Source organism: Protobothrops mucrosquamatus, unplaced genomic scaffold, assembly GCF_001527695.2.
Source record: "Protobothrops mucrosquamatus isolate PMUCROS unplaced genomic scaffold, P.Mucros_1.0 scaffold1635, whole genome shotgun sequence".
NCBI classification, from domain to species: Eukaryota; Metazoa; Chordata; class Lepidosauria; order Squamata; family Viperidae; genus Protobothrops; species Protobothrops mucrosquamatus.
In genome coordinates this window covers 38,322-54,416 of record NW_015387794.1, presented here as the reverse complement: position 1 = coordinate 54,416, position 16,095 = coordinate 38,322, and the positions used below count along the sequence as shown (strand labels likewise).

Here is a 16,095-nt window from a genome sequence, read left to right as displayed (position 1 = left end):
AGAGAGAGAGAGAGAGAGAGAGAGAGAGAGAGAGAGAGAGAGAGAGAGAGAGAGAGAGAAGTTCTGTATAGTGTTAATTTGGCAGGATGCTCTAGTGCAGGAGTCCCCAACCCCCGGTCCGTGGACCACTACCAGGCCGCAGCATGCCAGCAACCGGGTCGCACATACAAGCAAAGCCCCATCTGTGGGATGCAGGCAGCACACAAAATCATGCACCCTCCAGTCCACGGAAAAACCTCTCTCCACAGAACCAGTCCCTGGTACCCAAAAGGTTGGGGACCTCTACTCTAGTTCAAGAGAGAGAAGAAAGACTTTTGAAGCATCCATCTCTCAAACAAAGATAATTTAGACTCTGCTAAACTGGCAACAAACGCTGCAGAATGGATAGGTTAATTTACAACAGGACAGAAACAGAGGACAAAGCCTCTGCCCCCTCCCCTCACAAAAGTCACGTCCTTAACAGGAATATGGTAGTGCAATATTTTGTGGGTTTAGAAAATGCAAGACATAACAGATTTGGTTTGTAAGTTGTCAACATGTCTAAATCTTTTCTAATATTATCTCCACTTCCCTCAAGCCAGAAAGCAGTCCATCAGGTTTTGAACCTGCCACATGCATAACAAAACATTTACAATCTTTTAAATGAAAAAAACGATTATATATTTAGATTCAAGATATACACACTATAATACTATCCATAAGATTTGTTTTAATATTGTAAAAATATTCAAAAAAATAGAGGAGCAATACTCAAAATAATCTAAAGTTTCAAAAACTAATTACATTTCATGATGCAACTATTTTAGAGTACAGTACAATACTGTAAAAGCAAATATGCTACAATCTTAAGTAAAATACTCATAACCCTTTGATTACTCAAACTACAGAAGCTTCTGTATCTGCCTGCTGCACCTCTGCCCTAGAAACAGTCAACATAATTAATTTTCACTGCAGTTTCACACAGAAAACTGACACAGCACCCACTTTGCTAGCAATTATTCAATGTAATGCAGAAAATAAATACTTAGTTCTTCCTGTTCCTTATTCTTCTCTATAATGTCCAAACTGAAGTAATATTTTTTTCCTTGTAGTAAGCAGTGTGTGCATAGGAAGATGATATGATAGGTTCCACAGCATCATTGTCAAAAGAAAAGATGCAAGTGTTGTATTTTGGACATGACAAAGAAACATAGGAAACAGGATGCACAAGATATTTGCATTCATCCTGACCATTCTACTCCATGATATCAAATCAACTCTCAAATATCAAGACAACAATCTCATTGTCAACTCTGCAAATGAGCCTGGCTGCAGCCATTTTTTCCCCCACATTTGAGGTTGCCACATGGATCAGAGGGAAGGGGCTTGCCCAGGTGCTTCATTAGTCAAAATAATTTTCTGTCCTATGGGAACCAAGGTCCTCTACTGCTCCCGCGACTAGGCGTTGCATAAAAAAGCCCGCCAAATGAGTATATTGGGGAACGTAGTTGATTGCATAGTTTTGTGGGTGGGGCATTAAACTTTGTAATTGGGCAATTGTTACTTGTGTATTCAGACTTGGTTTTACTTTTGACCGTGCCGATACTTTGTAACTAATAAACATGTTCTTTGAGGGAGAAGCAGAGTTCTGCTTTATTTGTCTCTGTCAGTTGGAACCATGACATTAAACCAGGTCTCCTAAAACTTTAATTTTTTTCCAGGGTGCTGGGCCCCAACTGCCTACCCATCCTTTGGGAGAGCGGTAAAGACTCAGCAAAGATTTGAGGATGGATGAAAAAAGTGGAGCCATTTCCAGCCACAACGGAACTCCGGCTGTTGGGAGCGTAAGCAGCTACTCCAGCCACCGAGAAGGCATCACTGGCAGGGGTTCGGCCAAAATCCCAGTTGATCCAACCTGGGAAGCTGGTACCACAGGGGGAACTATGATCCTAGCGGACCTCTATCAAGTCAAAGCTGCCCCTCAGCTCAGGAGCACTCCTGTTGCCGCTGAAGAGGAACTCCTGTTGCTGCCATCCAAGGGGTTTTCGTCTACAGCATACCAGAAGGGAAAGGGATCAATCGGAGGGGACAACTCCGGAGACTGTAAGTTCCAGTCCACAGTCCACAGCCTCTCACTCGAGCAGCTGAAGAAGTTTAGCAGATTGGAGATAAGAGACGGTTCCAGACTCCCAGGATGTGTGCACCATGGGGGGGAATGCCAAGGGCTACCCATCTCTTCCATCCCTTCAACGGAGTCCCAGTCACCTCAGCTGTGATGTCAAGCCCTGTATCCCAATCGGCTGCCGCAGCCTCAGACCACCAGTCCAGGAGCCCAGCTAAGAGAAGTCTGGAGGGTGGTTCAGCCATGTCCTCAGGACCAAAAGGCAGCCCAGCAGCAAGTGGAGGCGACTCTACCACAATTTGAGCTGCCTCCCATCAAGCCCACCTTTGATGGGGACCCTGAGAAACTATCCTTCTTCCTGAACAAAGTGTGGGCTCATCTAGATCGCTACGCTTATGCCTATCTAGATGATACTCAGATGGTGAATGCCATGGCAGCCAATTTGGAGGAGGAAGCAGCAGACTGGGTGACCAACCTCCATGATGAAGGGGCTCCTGAACTGCAGAATGCTAACCTATTCATGGAGCAACTAATAGGTCGTTTTGAAGACGAATCCCAGACCTTGCTGGCCAAGAAGGAGATCCATCATCTGAAGCAAAAAGGCCGCCCCACTAAGAAATACATTTGTGAATTCAGATGAGTTGCTGGGCAGCTAGGGCAGTAGCCAGAATGATCATTGATTAACTACTTCAAGCAGGGGCTAAACCACGACTTACTCCAAGCCTGCATCATTCGGGGTGTTCGTAACCAATTGCATCAACAACAAATCTCTTTTAACCCTTAGGAAAGGACTAGCCTGGAAAGGCTCTACCTCCCAGACTCCAAGCCCTTCAGCAGAGTCATGATGCTAAACAGGTGGATCATTTTGGGTTCCTGAAAACATTGCATTTAATACGGAGGCAATTCTGGTGGCCAGGGATGAAAAGAAACATTGAGAGTTATGTGAAGAGCTATGCTATCTGCGTTACTATGAAAAGACGTCCTGGGAAGCCCCCAGGATTTCTGCAACAAGTGGCTGACCCTTCCCAGCCTTGGGAGGAAATAGCCATGGATTTTATAGTGGAGTTGCGTGAGAGCAAGGGAAACACGGTAATATGGACTGTAATTGATCTATTTTCCAAACAAGCGCATTTGCTTGCTCAGGACTTCCCTCTGCCCAAAAGCTAACCAAGATGTTTTTGAAACACATATATCAGCTCCATGGAGCTCCGAAGCAGATTATTTCTGATGGGTGGGGGTCCAGTTTACTGCAAAGTTCTGGAGGGAGTTCATTAAACTGATTGGCTCTACTCAGGGACTTTCATCGGCTTTTCATCTGAGTACAAATGGAGTGGCTGAAAAGGCTAACGCAATGGTGGAACAGTACCTCAGATGCTATGTTAATTACTAGCAGATTAATTGGGCTAACCTCCTGCCTTTTGCAGAGATAGCCTACAACAATACTGTGCACAGCAACACTCACTCCTTTTAAAATAGTAACAGGTCAGGATTTTGTGCCTATGCCTGAGTACCCCCAGGAGCCTCCTACTTCCCAGAATTTGGATCAATGGGTGATGTCTTTCCAGGGGGTTTGGGTGAATGTGAAGAAAGCTTTGACCAAAGCTACTAAGGTTTACAAGGAGCAGGCAGATAAAAGACGCTCCCCTCAAAGACCATTTTATGTTGGGCAATTGGTTTATCTTTCAACAAAATATTTAAGGTTAAAGTTACCCAGCAGAAAATTGGGGCCAAAGTTCCTTGGTCCTTGTCCCATCACAAAAATCATAAACCCCATTACAGTGGAATTGAAGCTTTCACAACTGTTGGGAAAAGTCTACTCTGCGTTCCATTGTAGCCTATTGAAGCCGGTTTCTGAGTCTGCTTTAAGACCTGTTCCTCGGAAACCGCCGGGTCCCATTGTGGTGGAGGGAGAGACACATTATGAAATAAAATTGATACTTGACTCAGTCTAGATTGTATAAGGGGAAGTTGCAATACCTTGTGCAGTGGAAAGGTTATCCACTATCCGAAGCTACGTGGGTAAAAAGTAAGGATGTGAAAGCTGAACAGTTGATACAGAAGTTTTATGACAAGAATCCTCCAAAGCCTTGAGGGGATGCCTAACATGCTTTTTTGTTTCCTCTGTAGGAGGTTCTTTCTTTTTGAGGGAGGGGGCGACTGTCAACTCTGCAAATGAGCCTGGTTGCAGCCATTTTTTCCCCTCATTTGAGGTTGCCACATGGAACAGAGGGAGGAGGCTTGCCCAGGTGCTTTGTTAGTCAAAATAATCTTCTGTCCCATGGGAACCAAGGCCATCTACTGCTCCCGCGACTAGGCGTTGCATAAAAAAGCCCGCCAAATGAGTATATTGGGGAACATAGTTGATTGCATAGTTTTGTGGGTGGGATATTAAACTTTGTAATTGGGCAATTGTTACAGTTGGAACCATGACACTCATACTTTATCTAGCTTTTAATTTAGAATTACTACCCATAGTCTCAATTTAAGTAAAAAGATAAAACACTTTTGAAGAACTGTGTAAGATTCCAAGCAATGTTTATAAAAATTCCACAGACAACTTTCAGAACACATATAAATACAGTAAGGAATTCTGAGGTTTCATTCAGTCCTGCCTCTTAAGACTGCCATGAATTATTAACAGAATTCACAGTTGCCAGCACAGATTCCAGCCAAACTAGCGATGTTACAATGATCTACTATCCGAGGCATTCCACAGGTGTAAAAGCCTATTCAAACATTTTTAGTGTTGGCTTACCCAGAGGAAATGAGGGCCAAGGGAGCCTGCTGGAATACACCCAGATTTGCAGATCAAAGATCTACAAACTGTGCAAGAGTGTCGTGGTGAATGCTCCAAAGAGTATATAACAAGAATGGAGCTCTTGACTACTTGTCCTATTTCATCTCCAGTACAGAATATCTCCCTTTGGCAAGCTCCACACGGAGTTGAAACAAAAGCTAGTTTTTTTCATTCGGGTGTCTGAATGTTGTAGACCAATGGAGCAGAAAGAGCAACAACCAACTGAATGGAAGGGGGTAGGACATGCTACATTTTTATGCTTTGCAGCATTAAATGTGAAATACAACGACAGGGTATTTCTTATATTAAGAATGGCTTCATTCCAACTGTGCCTGGCAGTCCAATCACGGCCTGAAATAGCTAACATTATACGCTCTTCATTTTCACAGAACAAAAAGTTCTACAGTGATGAGCAATTATAATTTGTCAGTACTTGAACGGACACTCCTACAGCAAAAATGGCAGTCTTCTAAGCCAAATTTAATTTTTCGCTCAATAGTTGTATGTGCCAGATATCACTGTGCTTAAATCACTTAAAAAAAAATTAAACAGAGGAGGTCCACATCCCAAACTAATCATAAAATTATGTCTTTGTTTCAAAACGTCAAACAATTTTTTGTGTCCTATTATTTGAAATACTAATGAAAGGACCACACTTCAGTGCTAGAACTTTGTAGCAGTTCTGGGTTCAATCCCTCACAATTAAATGTACCTAATAACAAGTGGTGGGAAAGCCTTACCTAAAACACTTTTAGGATAAAGTTGGTTTTATAGTTTTTTGGGGGATGTTCATGCAATCAGAGCAAAGTCAAAACTGGATATGTAAAACAGAAAGTGGGTGCCTCAAGAATAGGGTACATTTTTAAAAGCCATATGTAGGTAGTTCTCAACTTACAACCAGTCACTTAGCGATTCTTTGAAGTTCCAGAGTTCCAACATGGACACACATGTCATAGGACTGCATTTCAGGCGCTTGACAACCAGCTCTTTTTTATGTCCGGTTGTAGCATTCCATGGTCACATGTCCACAATTTACAACACTGTTTGGTTTCCAGCAAAAAACGTTCATAGGAATATGTTGGTTCACTTAATGACCACCACAGAACAAATAATAAAACTGGGTCCAGTCACCTGGTTGCCTCAACTTATAACTATCTTGACTTATGATGAAAATTCCAGGCTCCATTATGATTGTAAGATGAGGATTACCTACATGGGTTTCCTCCACCATTCATTTTCTTAAAACTACTAAGTTTAATTTACTTTACTATAAACCAGTGGCAACTAAGAAAGGGATCAGTGTGTGGAAAAAACAAAAAAAGCTCATTCTCTCTCTAGATTCTTTACTTTCTACCCAAGGACTAAAAGGTATTTTTTATATAAGGCAGCTTTATATTTTCTTAAACTGTTCCCAAAATTCAAGCTACATTTTATTAACGAGAATATATCAATTAGAGATAACTCTAGAATAAGAACAATTATTCACTTTCATTTGTCTAAACACATCTACGATGTCTGGGTTAAGAAGCTAAAATGGTCTGGTTAATACTTGGATTGTGACAATCAGGGAGAGCCAGCTTGGTCTAATGGTTAAGGCATCAGGCTAGAAATCAGGAAATTGTGAGTTCTAGTCTCACCAGCTGGTTGACTTTGGACCAGTTACTCTCTCTCTCAGCTTAACGCAGCTCACAGGGTGGTTCTTGTGCGGAAAATAGAAGAAAGTAGAAATATTAGATATGTTCGCTACCTAGAGTTATTGATAAAAATAGTAAAAGTGGAATAAAATGTAAAATAAATAAATATCAAACCTAGAAGTTGAACTGGGAAGTTGAAAAATATCCCAGAAGAAGAAAACGGCAGTGGCAAAATCACTTCAGTACTTTTGCCAAGAAAACTGCATATTATTTTCCATGTCACTGTGGTTGTGTCACCAAGAAGCCGAAGTCAACCCAAGGCCATCTTTATCTTATTTGATTCACTTTCACATATCTACACTCACAACAACGTGCATTAGGGAATATCCTTAGAAACAGCCAAAATATTTTGATAGGGTTGAGGTAGACAAATAACACATCACAAAGCTGCAAAAATTTAGAAAACAGCAGAAGTTACTTTACTCCACATCATGGCATTAATCTTGCTAAAGCAGTCTTGTCTAGCTGACTGGCTCTTCAAGAGAAGGGAATTTCCAAGTTTTATGTGGAACTATGAAAGACTGAACCTTATTTTTTCCATGCAAATTAGGCACTCTAGCCCAGATTCTTCTCCTCTTAGATAAATGCAATGAGATCAATCATTAACAATTTGTTGTCCTTTTACAAGTTATGTCTCATTTGACCATCTAAGATAAATCACTGCTTAATAGTGTAACGCTGTCTCTAAATAGTCTATCCACAAGACCAAATATGTTGAGAAAATGAGTACATGGATGTAACTTTCAATCTGCATTGAAGCACCTGCATAATGCATACATTTTGACATGTAAGCTGTTTGAGATTAATCCCCCACCCCACATGCACATTTAGCTATTTCAGCATTTACAGAACACTAGCATGCCTATAATTAAATGGACAATGAACTCATCCTAAATTACAAAATGAGCACATAGCAAAATTAGTTAGCCAACATCATCACGTTTACCTGAGGTACAGCATGGCTGATAGCCAAGTGGCCCTAAGAGTCATGCTACATAGAAAATATACATAAATGCCACACTAGTTTCTTGTATTTTTTATAATTGATTTAAATTAGTTAAAACAAAAGAGCACCTGAATTACTACATAATATCCTTAATTCATATATCAAGGGGGGGGGAGTATTTTCTCTTTTTATATTTCCTCTAAAGTTCTTGATAAAGATGGGCTAATAATTTGAAATCACTGGACCCTGTGCCAATGAATTATTTCATTTAGACCCAGAAAAAAATAAAATGCCATCTGAAGAAAAAAGCTTTTTCAGTCTCCCAACCTACAGAAACAAAACAGTGGGCTTGGGGAGGGGACTATTACTATAGGTCTCTCAAAAGCCCACCTTGAAAGAACATACTTTGATTTCTGGATTCTCCAAAATGAGCCCAAGATTACTATGATCAAGAGTTATCAACTCCAGATCCTGCCTGGGTTCAAATATGCTACTCACTAATTACTCACTAATGGTTTATTTGGTTTTAGCTTCAAGTGTTGTCTGAGTCCAGCCTCTGGGACTCCAAAACATGCTTTATGGTCAGCATGTTGTGTGAACCCACACACTTGTCTTCCTCACCAGCTCAAGGTTGACTCAGCCTTCCATACTTCCGAGGTCAGTAAAATGAGGACCCGGATTGTTGGGGGCAAAAGGCTGACTCTGTAAATCGCTTGCAGTGTTTCTCAACCTTGACAATTTTAAGGCATGTGGACTTCAACTCCCAGAATTCCACAGCCAGCAATGCTGGCTGTGGAATTCTGGGAGTTGAAGTCCACATGCCTTAAAATTGTCAAGGTTGAGAAACACTGGAGGGCTGTAAAGCACTGTGAAGCGGTATATAGGTCTAAGTGCTATTGCTATTTAATAAAGTCTGATCAATGGCTTAATGTGAACAAGGTTCTTAAGTAAGGTCCTGTAAGAAGTATACCCAAAATGAAGCCTCTCTGCAAATACAGCCATCTCACCCTGGAAGGAATCAGAGCTGCCCCTACCAACTCCATCTCCCATCCTAAGAGACACACACACTGTTTTAGCTCTGAGTGCAAAAGACAAAACGGGAACTTTTTTCCAAAGTCACTGTGAGAAGCAAAAGGAAAAGCTTTCCAGGTGGAGAAAAGTTTAGGGGGGCCAGCTGGGCTTAGCAGTGGAGCCGGTGCTGCCCCCAGCCCTTGACTCTCTGTCGCCCCTCCCTGCCGCTCTGACCCCAGCCTGGAAAGGGGTCCGCCAAAAAAGGGGGAAGTGCCTAGGGAAGGCTCCGCCGGGGACAGCCAAAGGACTTCCCCCCTCGAGGGCTCCCCAGAAACTGCCCCCCGCCGCCCCATGCCCTCGCCTGGTTGAGTGCTCGAGGCGCTCTCCCGTCTCTCCTTGACTTGCCTTAAGCTGCGACTTGGAGACTTTACCGCTCCTGTCCAAGTCGAGGGCGGTGAAAGCGTGCCAGATGGGCTTCAGGAGCTCTTCCTTCAGGCTCCCCATGGCCCGTCGCTGCGCGCTCTTTCTCTGCCTCCCGGCGCCCGGTACAAAGCGCGCCTCCCCCCCCGAGGGAGCTGGTCTGCCGCCGGAGCCGCGACCTGCCGACTCCCGGCGGCCTCCAGCAGCCTCCGGCAGACGGGCACTCTAGGAAGAGAGCGGCCTACGCACCGCGAGGTTTACGAAAACGTCGTGCGGCTGTGCTTCCGTCTCGGCTCAGACCTGGAGCGCTGCTTTCTTTGCTGGGAGAGGACCCAAGCGGAGAGGACGGGCGTCTTCCTCCCAGACCAGGCTCTGACTTCATCTGTGACGATGGGCGGGACTAAACTGCAAAGCCTTTCCAAACAAAAAATGCAGAGAAATTCAGGCAGATCTTCCTCAAACCCGGGTGAACAAGCGAAAAAATGGAAAAGATTTGAAACTGGAAAAGAAAAATATCACATGTTGTTCTCTACCTGGCGTAAATTGGAAGGAACATAATACAGGACTTCATTTGCTATGTGTATGTCACTGTTGCTTCCTGGAGAACATCTGTCTACCACGATGATACAGCTTTGCTATGCAAGAACCCACAGAAAAGAAGCGTTTCAACCTATCAGTTAAAAAGTTGCTAATAGGACTTAAAAGTCCTTTAATTGCTTTGATTTAAACTTAGAGCATTCAGTATCAATGGTTTTTATTATGGTATTATGTATTTGGTAATACGTAAGAAGACAGTTTTTCAGTTGGTCCTGAAATCTATTACAAAACTTGCACAACTAGTAAGCAGGTGTAAAGTAGAAAACAAATTTTGTTTTGAATCTAGAACAAGCCATTGCATTCAAGAAGTTCTGCCAAACTGTTTACCATATGCAATAATTTTGTTCTATATGTGATCCCAAGCTTTCAAAATACTTACGTGTTGATTCAGCCAAAACCAACTGTTCTGTGCACAAAAATAGTACATACATAGAATGTTTTGTGCATCTTCTATATCTATATCTATATTTATATAAATAAAAATGTAAATGTTCGTTTGTTCAAAATCTTAAATCTCCGAAAGTTCTTCACCGATTGCTTTGAAATTTTGACACAACGTTGCATTTGAATACGTGCGTGTTTCTATATACCTATATTATATAGATGTCATACCTGTGACAGGTAAAAACATGCTTTTTTAAAAAACAGTGCCATCTGTTGGACGTAAAAGCAACACAAAAGTGCGCTTTCTCTTTTCTTTCTTTTCCAGTTAACCAGACTGAGCCACAGCAATGCGTACAGCTAGTTCTTAATAATAAGCTAATTATACTGATGCCAAAACTGCACATTGCCCAGGTGCATACATGTATCATGCCTCAAACCATGATGATATGGAAATTAAAAACAAAACTAAGTTTATTTTATTTCTCCAAAACAAGGAAACCACATCTCCAGGTAGCCTAAGCAGCGTTCCTTAAAATATGTTCCTAGGACTCTGGACCCCAAGATATCCTCTTCTCATTGGACTTGATTTGTAATGATAGATCATTATTTCTTTGTTTTCAATCTTTGTACAATTGCAATAGGTAAACATCTTTTCTTCCATTAATCCTGTACTTGGTTGCTAAGCCAACCATCCTCAGTCCTATATCCCATTTATCATGAGATGTCCAGGAACTCCAGCACTTAGTGCGGTCCTTGTTGACCCAGGCAATGACCAATTTAGTATGAATTTCTGTAAAATACTTGTGACCATATTGTTTATGGGAGAAACACTCTTTGTCTGGGTCCTCTGGTGAGACCTCCCCAGTATGGTTGAACCTCTGGTATAGCTGTCTTCTGTCTCAGAGAATAGAAGCCCCACAACCACATCAGCCCCACACAACACTGGAGGATAATTATTGTACTAACATATGGCAAAACACATTAAGACATGCTTCTTTAAATATATTTGAATCAGAAAAAAATGCCAGAATAGTTTTTGGACCATTACAGAAGAAAAGGAAGATACAAAGATTAGAGAAAACCTGGATTAATTCTTTACACCTGTCTTTACAATAGAAGGTGGAGACATGACCTATATTTTTTCAGAGAGGGAGTTGAGACAGTTAAAGCAAATTGAGATACTCGGATAGAGACTCTGGATCATTTTGACAGACTAACAATAACAAAACAATTCTGGTTCTGAGAGCATCTACTCTTCTACAGAATGTAAAATTGCTCACTATCTACCAAAAGTATTTTTTTCTTTAATTTTTGTTCTGTGCCAGAGGCAGGAATATATTTTTAAAGGAGAAAAAGATTTGGAAAAACTTGAAAAAGTCCAACATCTATTCCATGGATATAAATGATAAACTAAGCAATAGGATCAAGCCTAACTGAAGGAATAAGCAGAGATCCTCAACATTTAAATCTTCCCTTATTAAACTACTATATTTTTTAAGAGCATTAGTAGATCCAGCCATAAAGATGACCTCTTATCATTGTATACTTGGATTTTCCAAAAGCCTTTGGGGAAAAAAACAGCTCTTGAGTAAATTAAGCAGTTCTAGAATAAAAAAGACCAACCATTGTATGGACTGCTAACTCAATAAAGACCAGAAAATCAATAACAGGAATATATGGACAATTATCTCACTGGAGTCTCAAGAATCAATGCTGGAATCAGAGGATTATAATTTGGAAAATGATCTTGATTTGAGGGTAAATTGGGAACTGGCCATATTTCTGGGTGCGACTATTCAGGGTGATAGAGTGATCTGAAGGCTTCTGAAAAGTGAATGGTCACCCAAATGGCAAATGCAAAGCAATTTAATGTGATGCATAATGGGATTCCTCCACCCCCACCACACCATCAAAAGAAAGTCATATATAGACTGATGGTGTCTGAACTGTCTTCAACCAACCAGGAAAAAGATCTCAGAGATGTACTATAGTGTTGAGAGCTCAACAAAGATGACAACTCAGTGTTTGGCAGCTGTAAAATGGCAATTCCCAGGAGTAAGGCATAATTGTAATTATATGTCTCAAGCACCATCCGTATGAAAAAAGTCTAGAAGATTTGGGGCATTTTAGCTTGGAGAAAAATTAACTGAAGGAACATTGTACACATGATCCAGATGTAGTAAAATCATGCATGGCATGGAGAAAACGAAGAGAGAAATGCTTTTCTCTCTTTCTGAAAACACTAAGTTGAGAGATATAGCTGATTTAGCTGACTGGAAGAAGATTTAGAACTTAAGAAAGCACTTAAGATAGTGATTGGAGTATTGTGCCATGGAAGGGGACTGGAAAAGGAAGGAAGAATAACCAAATGAAAAAGTATCAATTAAGAGATTTGGTCCCTAGGCTGTATCAGCAGAGGAATAGCATCAATATTACGAGAAGTTATAGTACTGCCTTATACTTTGTATTTTATATAGTGAGGCCACACTTGGAATACTGTATCCAATTCTGGTCACCGCAATACAAAAAAGATGCTGATACAAGGGGTCTGCAGGATAAATCATACGAGGAATAGTTAAGGGAACTATGTATGTCTAGCCTAATGAAGAGAAGAATTAAGGTAACATGATAGCTATCTTTGGTATATGAGGAGCTGCTACACAGAGGTGGGGATCAACTTATTCTCCAAAGCTCCTGGGGGTAGGGCAAGAAGCAATGGGTGGAATCTCATTAAAAAGAAAAGCAACCTAGAACTAAGGAGAAACCTCCTGACACTGAGAACAATTAACCAATGGAATAGCTTGCCTCCTGGAGTTGTAGGTGCACCATCGCTAGAGATTTTCAAGAAAACATTGGACAACCATTTGTCTATGTTTATACAAGGTCTCCTGTCATGGTGGGTGGGGCTAGGACTAGACCTCTAAAGTCCCTTCCAGCCCTATGATTCTATGATTCAAGGCTATATTTTCTGGATAAAAGAAAATGACATAAGATGGGCTGCGTGATAAAAAAAAATTGGAAATGTTTCAACTGATTATATTGAAACATGAGGCTGATGAGCTTTAAACAAAACTCTGGTAGGGTTGGAAATGGAAACTCAGACCTGAGAAGTTCAGATAAAAATTTGCAAGAAGGAAGTGAAGGATTGACCACAGTTAGATTTTTAAAATAATAAACAGGAAGAACATTTGCTTATGAAGATTATAGCTATTGTTGCTTATTTATTAATGCTTAGACTATGAGCATTATAAGAGTTCAAATGAGCTTGAACTCATAACATATATGAAGAGAAATATGACTTATTTATTATTTCTTTTAAAATAATAAGAGGGAAAAATGAACATGATAATTATGATAAAAATAAATACGTTGTCAAAGAGGAAAAATAGTGTTGTTTTCTTTAAAAATGCAGACCTTTCTAGGAGGTATGAAATAAAGGATTAATTATGTAAAGGATTAATTATGACAGGATCAGGAGGAAAATATTCTACCACACATAGTCTCTCTAGTCTGTGAGAAACTTGTGACTTACTTTGCTGACGATCACTTTCTCCTTCAGGGAGTAGAGTAATATGCAGGAAATCAACTCTACTTGACTTGATCCCTGCAATATGAAAAACGTAAGGCTTTCCCAAGTTAAAGCATTAGCCTCAGATAAATTGTATCCTGGATACGTACTAACAGTCTGATCCAAACTACATAAATATGGTACAGAATTTGCCAAATAATTGAAGAGGACAAATGTACCTATCCTCAAAAAAGAATAGTCTCCAGGAAACTACAGATTTGGTAATAACAATCTAACATAGACCAACAAAGTGTATCTAACGAAGTTTCCAGAGCAAATGGAATGTTGGAGCCATGCAAGTTTCAAAGCTGATTAAGAAGATGTGCTTTAATCCTCATGCAAGCACCATCTCTGTTATTTTTTGTAACACCTTTCCTTTTTCAGACTTCCAGGTGTGCATGAAGAAAGGAATGGCTGCTCTAGGAGTCACATTAGCTTTAATAAATGGACTCTTTAAAGCAGCCACGCTTTTTGTCCAGACTTGCACAGATATCTGGGGGAAAAAAGAAAAAGAAAGCTGCAGAGAATCTTACGTGGGATTTGAAGCACATTTTTCAAGTCATTTTTCAAGTGTACGCAATGCTATCAAATGCCCTTTCCCCATATTGTAAACTATGCCATTTATAACTATTAAAACAGTTATAAATTATGCATACTTGCATACATATATCTTAAATGGTGTTTCTGCACGTCTACACACCCACATACAGAAGCTAGAAGTTAGGCAATTTTAAGTGATGCTACTCTTCAAACCTGCTCACAATTTATAGGCAAGGTAGTCAAATAGTTACTGGATACTTGGAATTTCAAAAACCATTGACAAAGTCCTTCGCTAAAGGCTGCTGATCAAATTCAGCTGGCATGAAAAGGACAAGTGCTCTCATGGACTGCCACTGGTTGAAACAACAGTAGGAATGAGTAATTCTCACATTGCCAAGATGTACAAAAATGATATTGCCTACGATCAATGCTGAGACCAATACTATTTATTACATAAATGATCTGGAGTTCAGGCAGACCATTGAAGTGACTGTGCCTATTGATGCCAAACTGTTCAGGTTGATAAATTCAAAAGGGATTATAAAAAGCTCTGAAAAAACCTCTCCAACCTGGCAAATGCAGTTCAGTATAAACAAATGTAAAGTGACACAGATTGGCACAAAAAATATATATTAATCTGCGTATTAGTGCCAACTGAGCTGGTAATGAATGGGATCTCAGAGCCCCTATGGATAGCTTAATGAAATATCAACCCAGAATGTAGCTGGTGTAAAAAAATTATGAAATCATTAGGATTTGGAAATAGAAATGCCAGTATAATAAGCCCTTATATCATTAGATACCAGTTCAGTGGAATACAGGTCATTCTATCTTTTTCCAGAACCAAAAAAGGTATAAAAAGCATAACTAAAAGAGCAATCCCTCTTTTGAGGAAAAGCTACAGCTAATGGTGCCTGTTAACTTCAGACAAAAAAGAATAACATAAAAATATGTATGGCAAAGATAACTTTTTTCTTTCTTTTGCAATTTTAAATTTGTTTTGTTTTGTTTTTTGTTAATTAAATGCAATTTAAAATAAATAATTTTAGAACTCAAGGTCATCCATTCAAATGCAGGATCAGCAGAAGGAAATCCTTTTAACACAATGCATAATTGTGGGATTTGCTGCCGGCAATTCTAGTAATAAAGCCAATTTGGATGGCTTTCAAAGAGGACTGGACAGGTTCATAAAGGACCAGGTTTTCAACAACTGTTAATATGGTTAATACCTTACTACCTCCTCAACCATAGGCAGCTGCTATTGGGCAAAAGGTTTTGGGAGCTAGTCTGCATGAGCTATTAGTTGTTGTTTTTTAAATTGCCTATTTGCACTTGCCCTCATAGTAGTTTCTGTGGAGGAATATTTTGCAAACAAGTAGCATCCACTAATACAGGAGTGTCAAACTCACAACATCACGTGACGTGTCACGACGTATCGTGACTTTTTTGCCATTGCCAACAATGGGGTGGGCGCGGTTTCGCTATGATGCATCCAACCTGCAGGCCGGCAGTTTGATGTCCCTGCACTAATATATACATATACACATACGCATACGCACATAAGCACATAGACATATAGTTTCAAAGAGTGGTTTATAATACAGTACAAATGCGGCTTGTTGGAAATAGTTTTCAGATGAAATTGATAGTATTGTAGCAGAGTTCACTATGAATTTAAGTATAGAATATGGATCAAGGCTCAAGAAATGTTTGTTTCCCTCAGGAATCCTTCTCTATCTTAGAGATTATTTACCATAAGTGTTCACATTATGCTAGGGGCAAATTGAATTTTTGCCTATGGTCTTTTGTAAAGGTAGGAAGAACATGACTCATACATGGAAGAATCTTAATCTAAAATTAGGATTTGAAATAATCCCAAGAGTTATTTCAGTATTTTGGGTTCCCCCACATACTCCCTACTGAACCATTGTTTTGAAGGCCAAAAAGAAAAAAAACAGAAAAAAGTATTACACTGTCCAAAGATTCTGTGATAAATAGGAAAAACTCCCAAAATAGCAAAAAAACAAAAAACAAAAA

At 40.1% G+C, this 16,095-nt stretch overlaps 1 protein-coding gene across 1 annotated transcript in view; it reads right to left on the bottom strand.

Annotated features, from left to right (window-relative positions):
- The window catches only part of SWAP70 (switching B cell complex subunit SWAP70), a gene marked incomplete in the record, with an annotated part of 49,661 nt that extends 40,560 nt beyond the window's left edge, over window positions 1-9,101 (bottom strand). The window contains 1 exon segment of the mRNA XM_029285412.1: window positions 8,955-9,101. Coding sequence (XP_029141245.1) covers window positions 8,955-9,053 — 99 coding nt within the window.
- Between the last annotated feature and the right edge of the window lie 6,994 nt (window positions 9,102-16,095).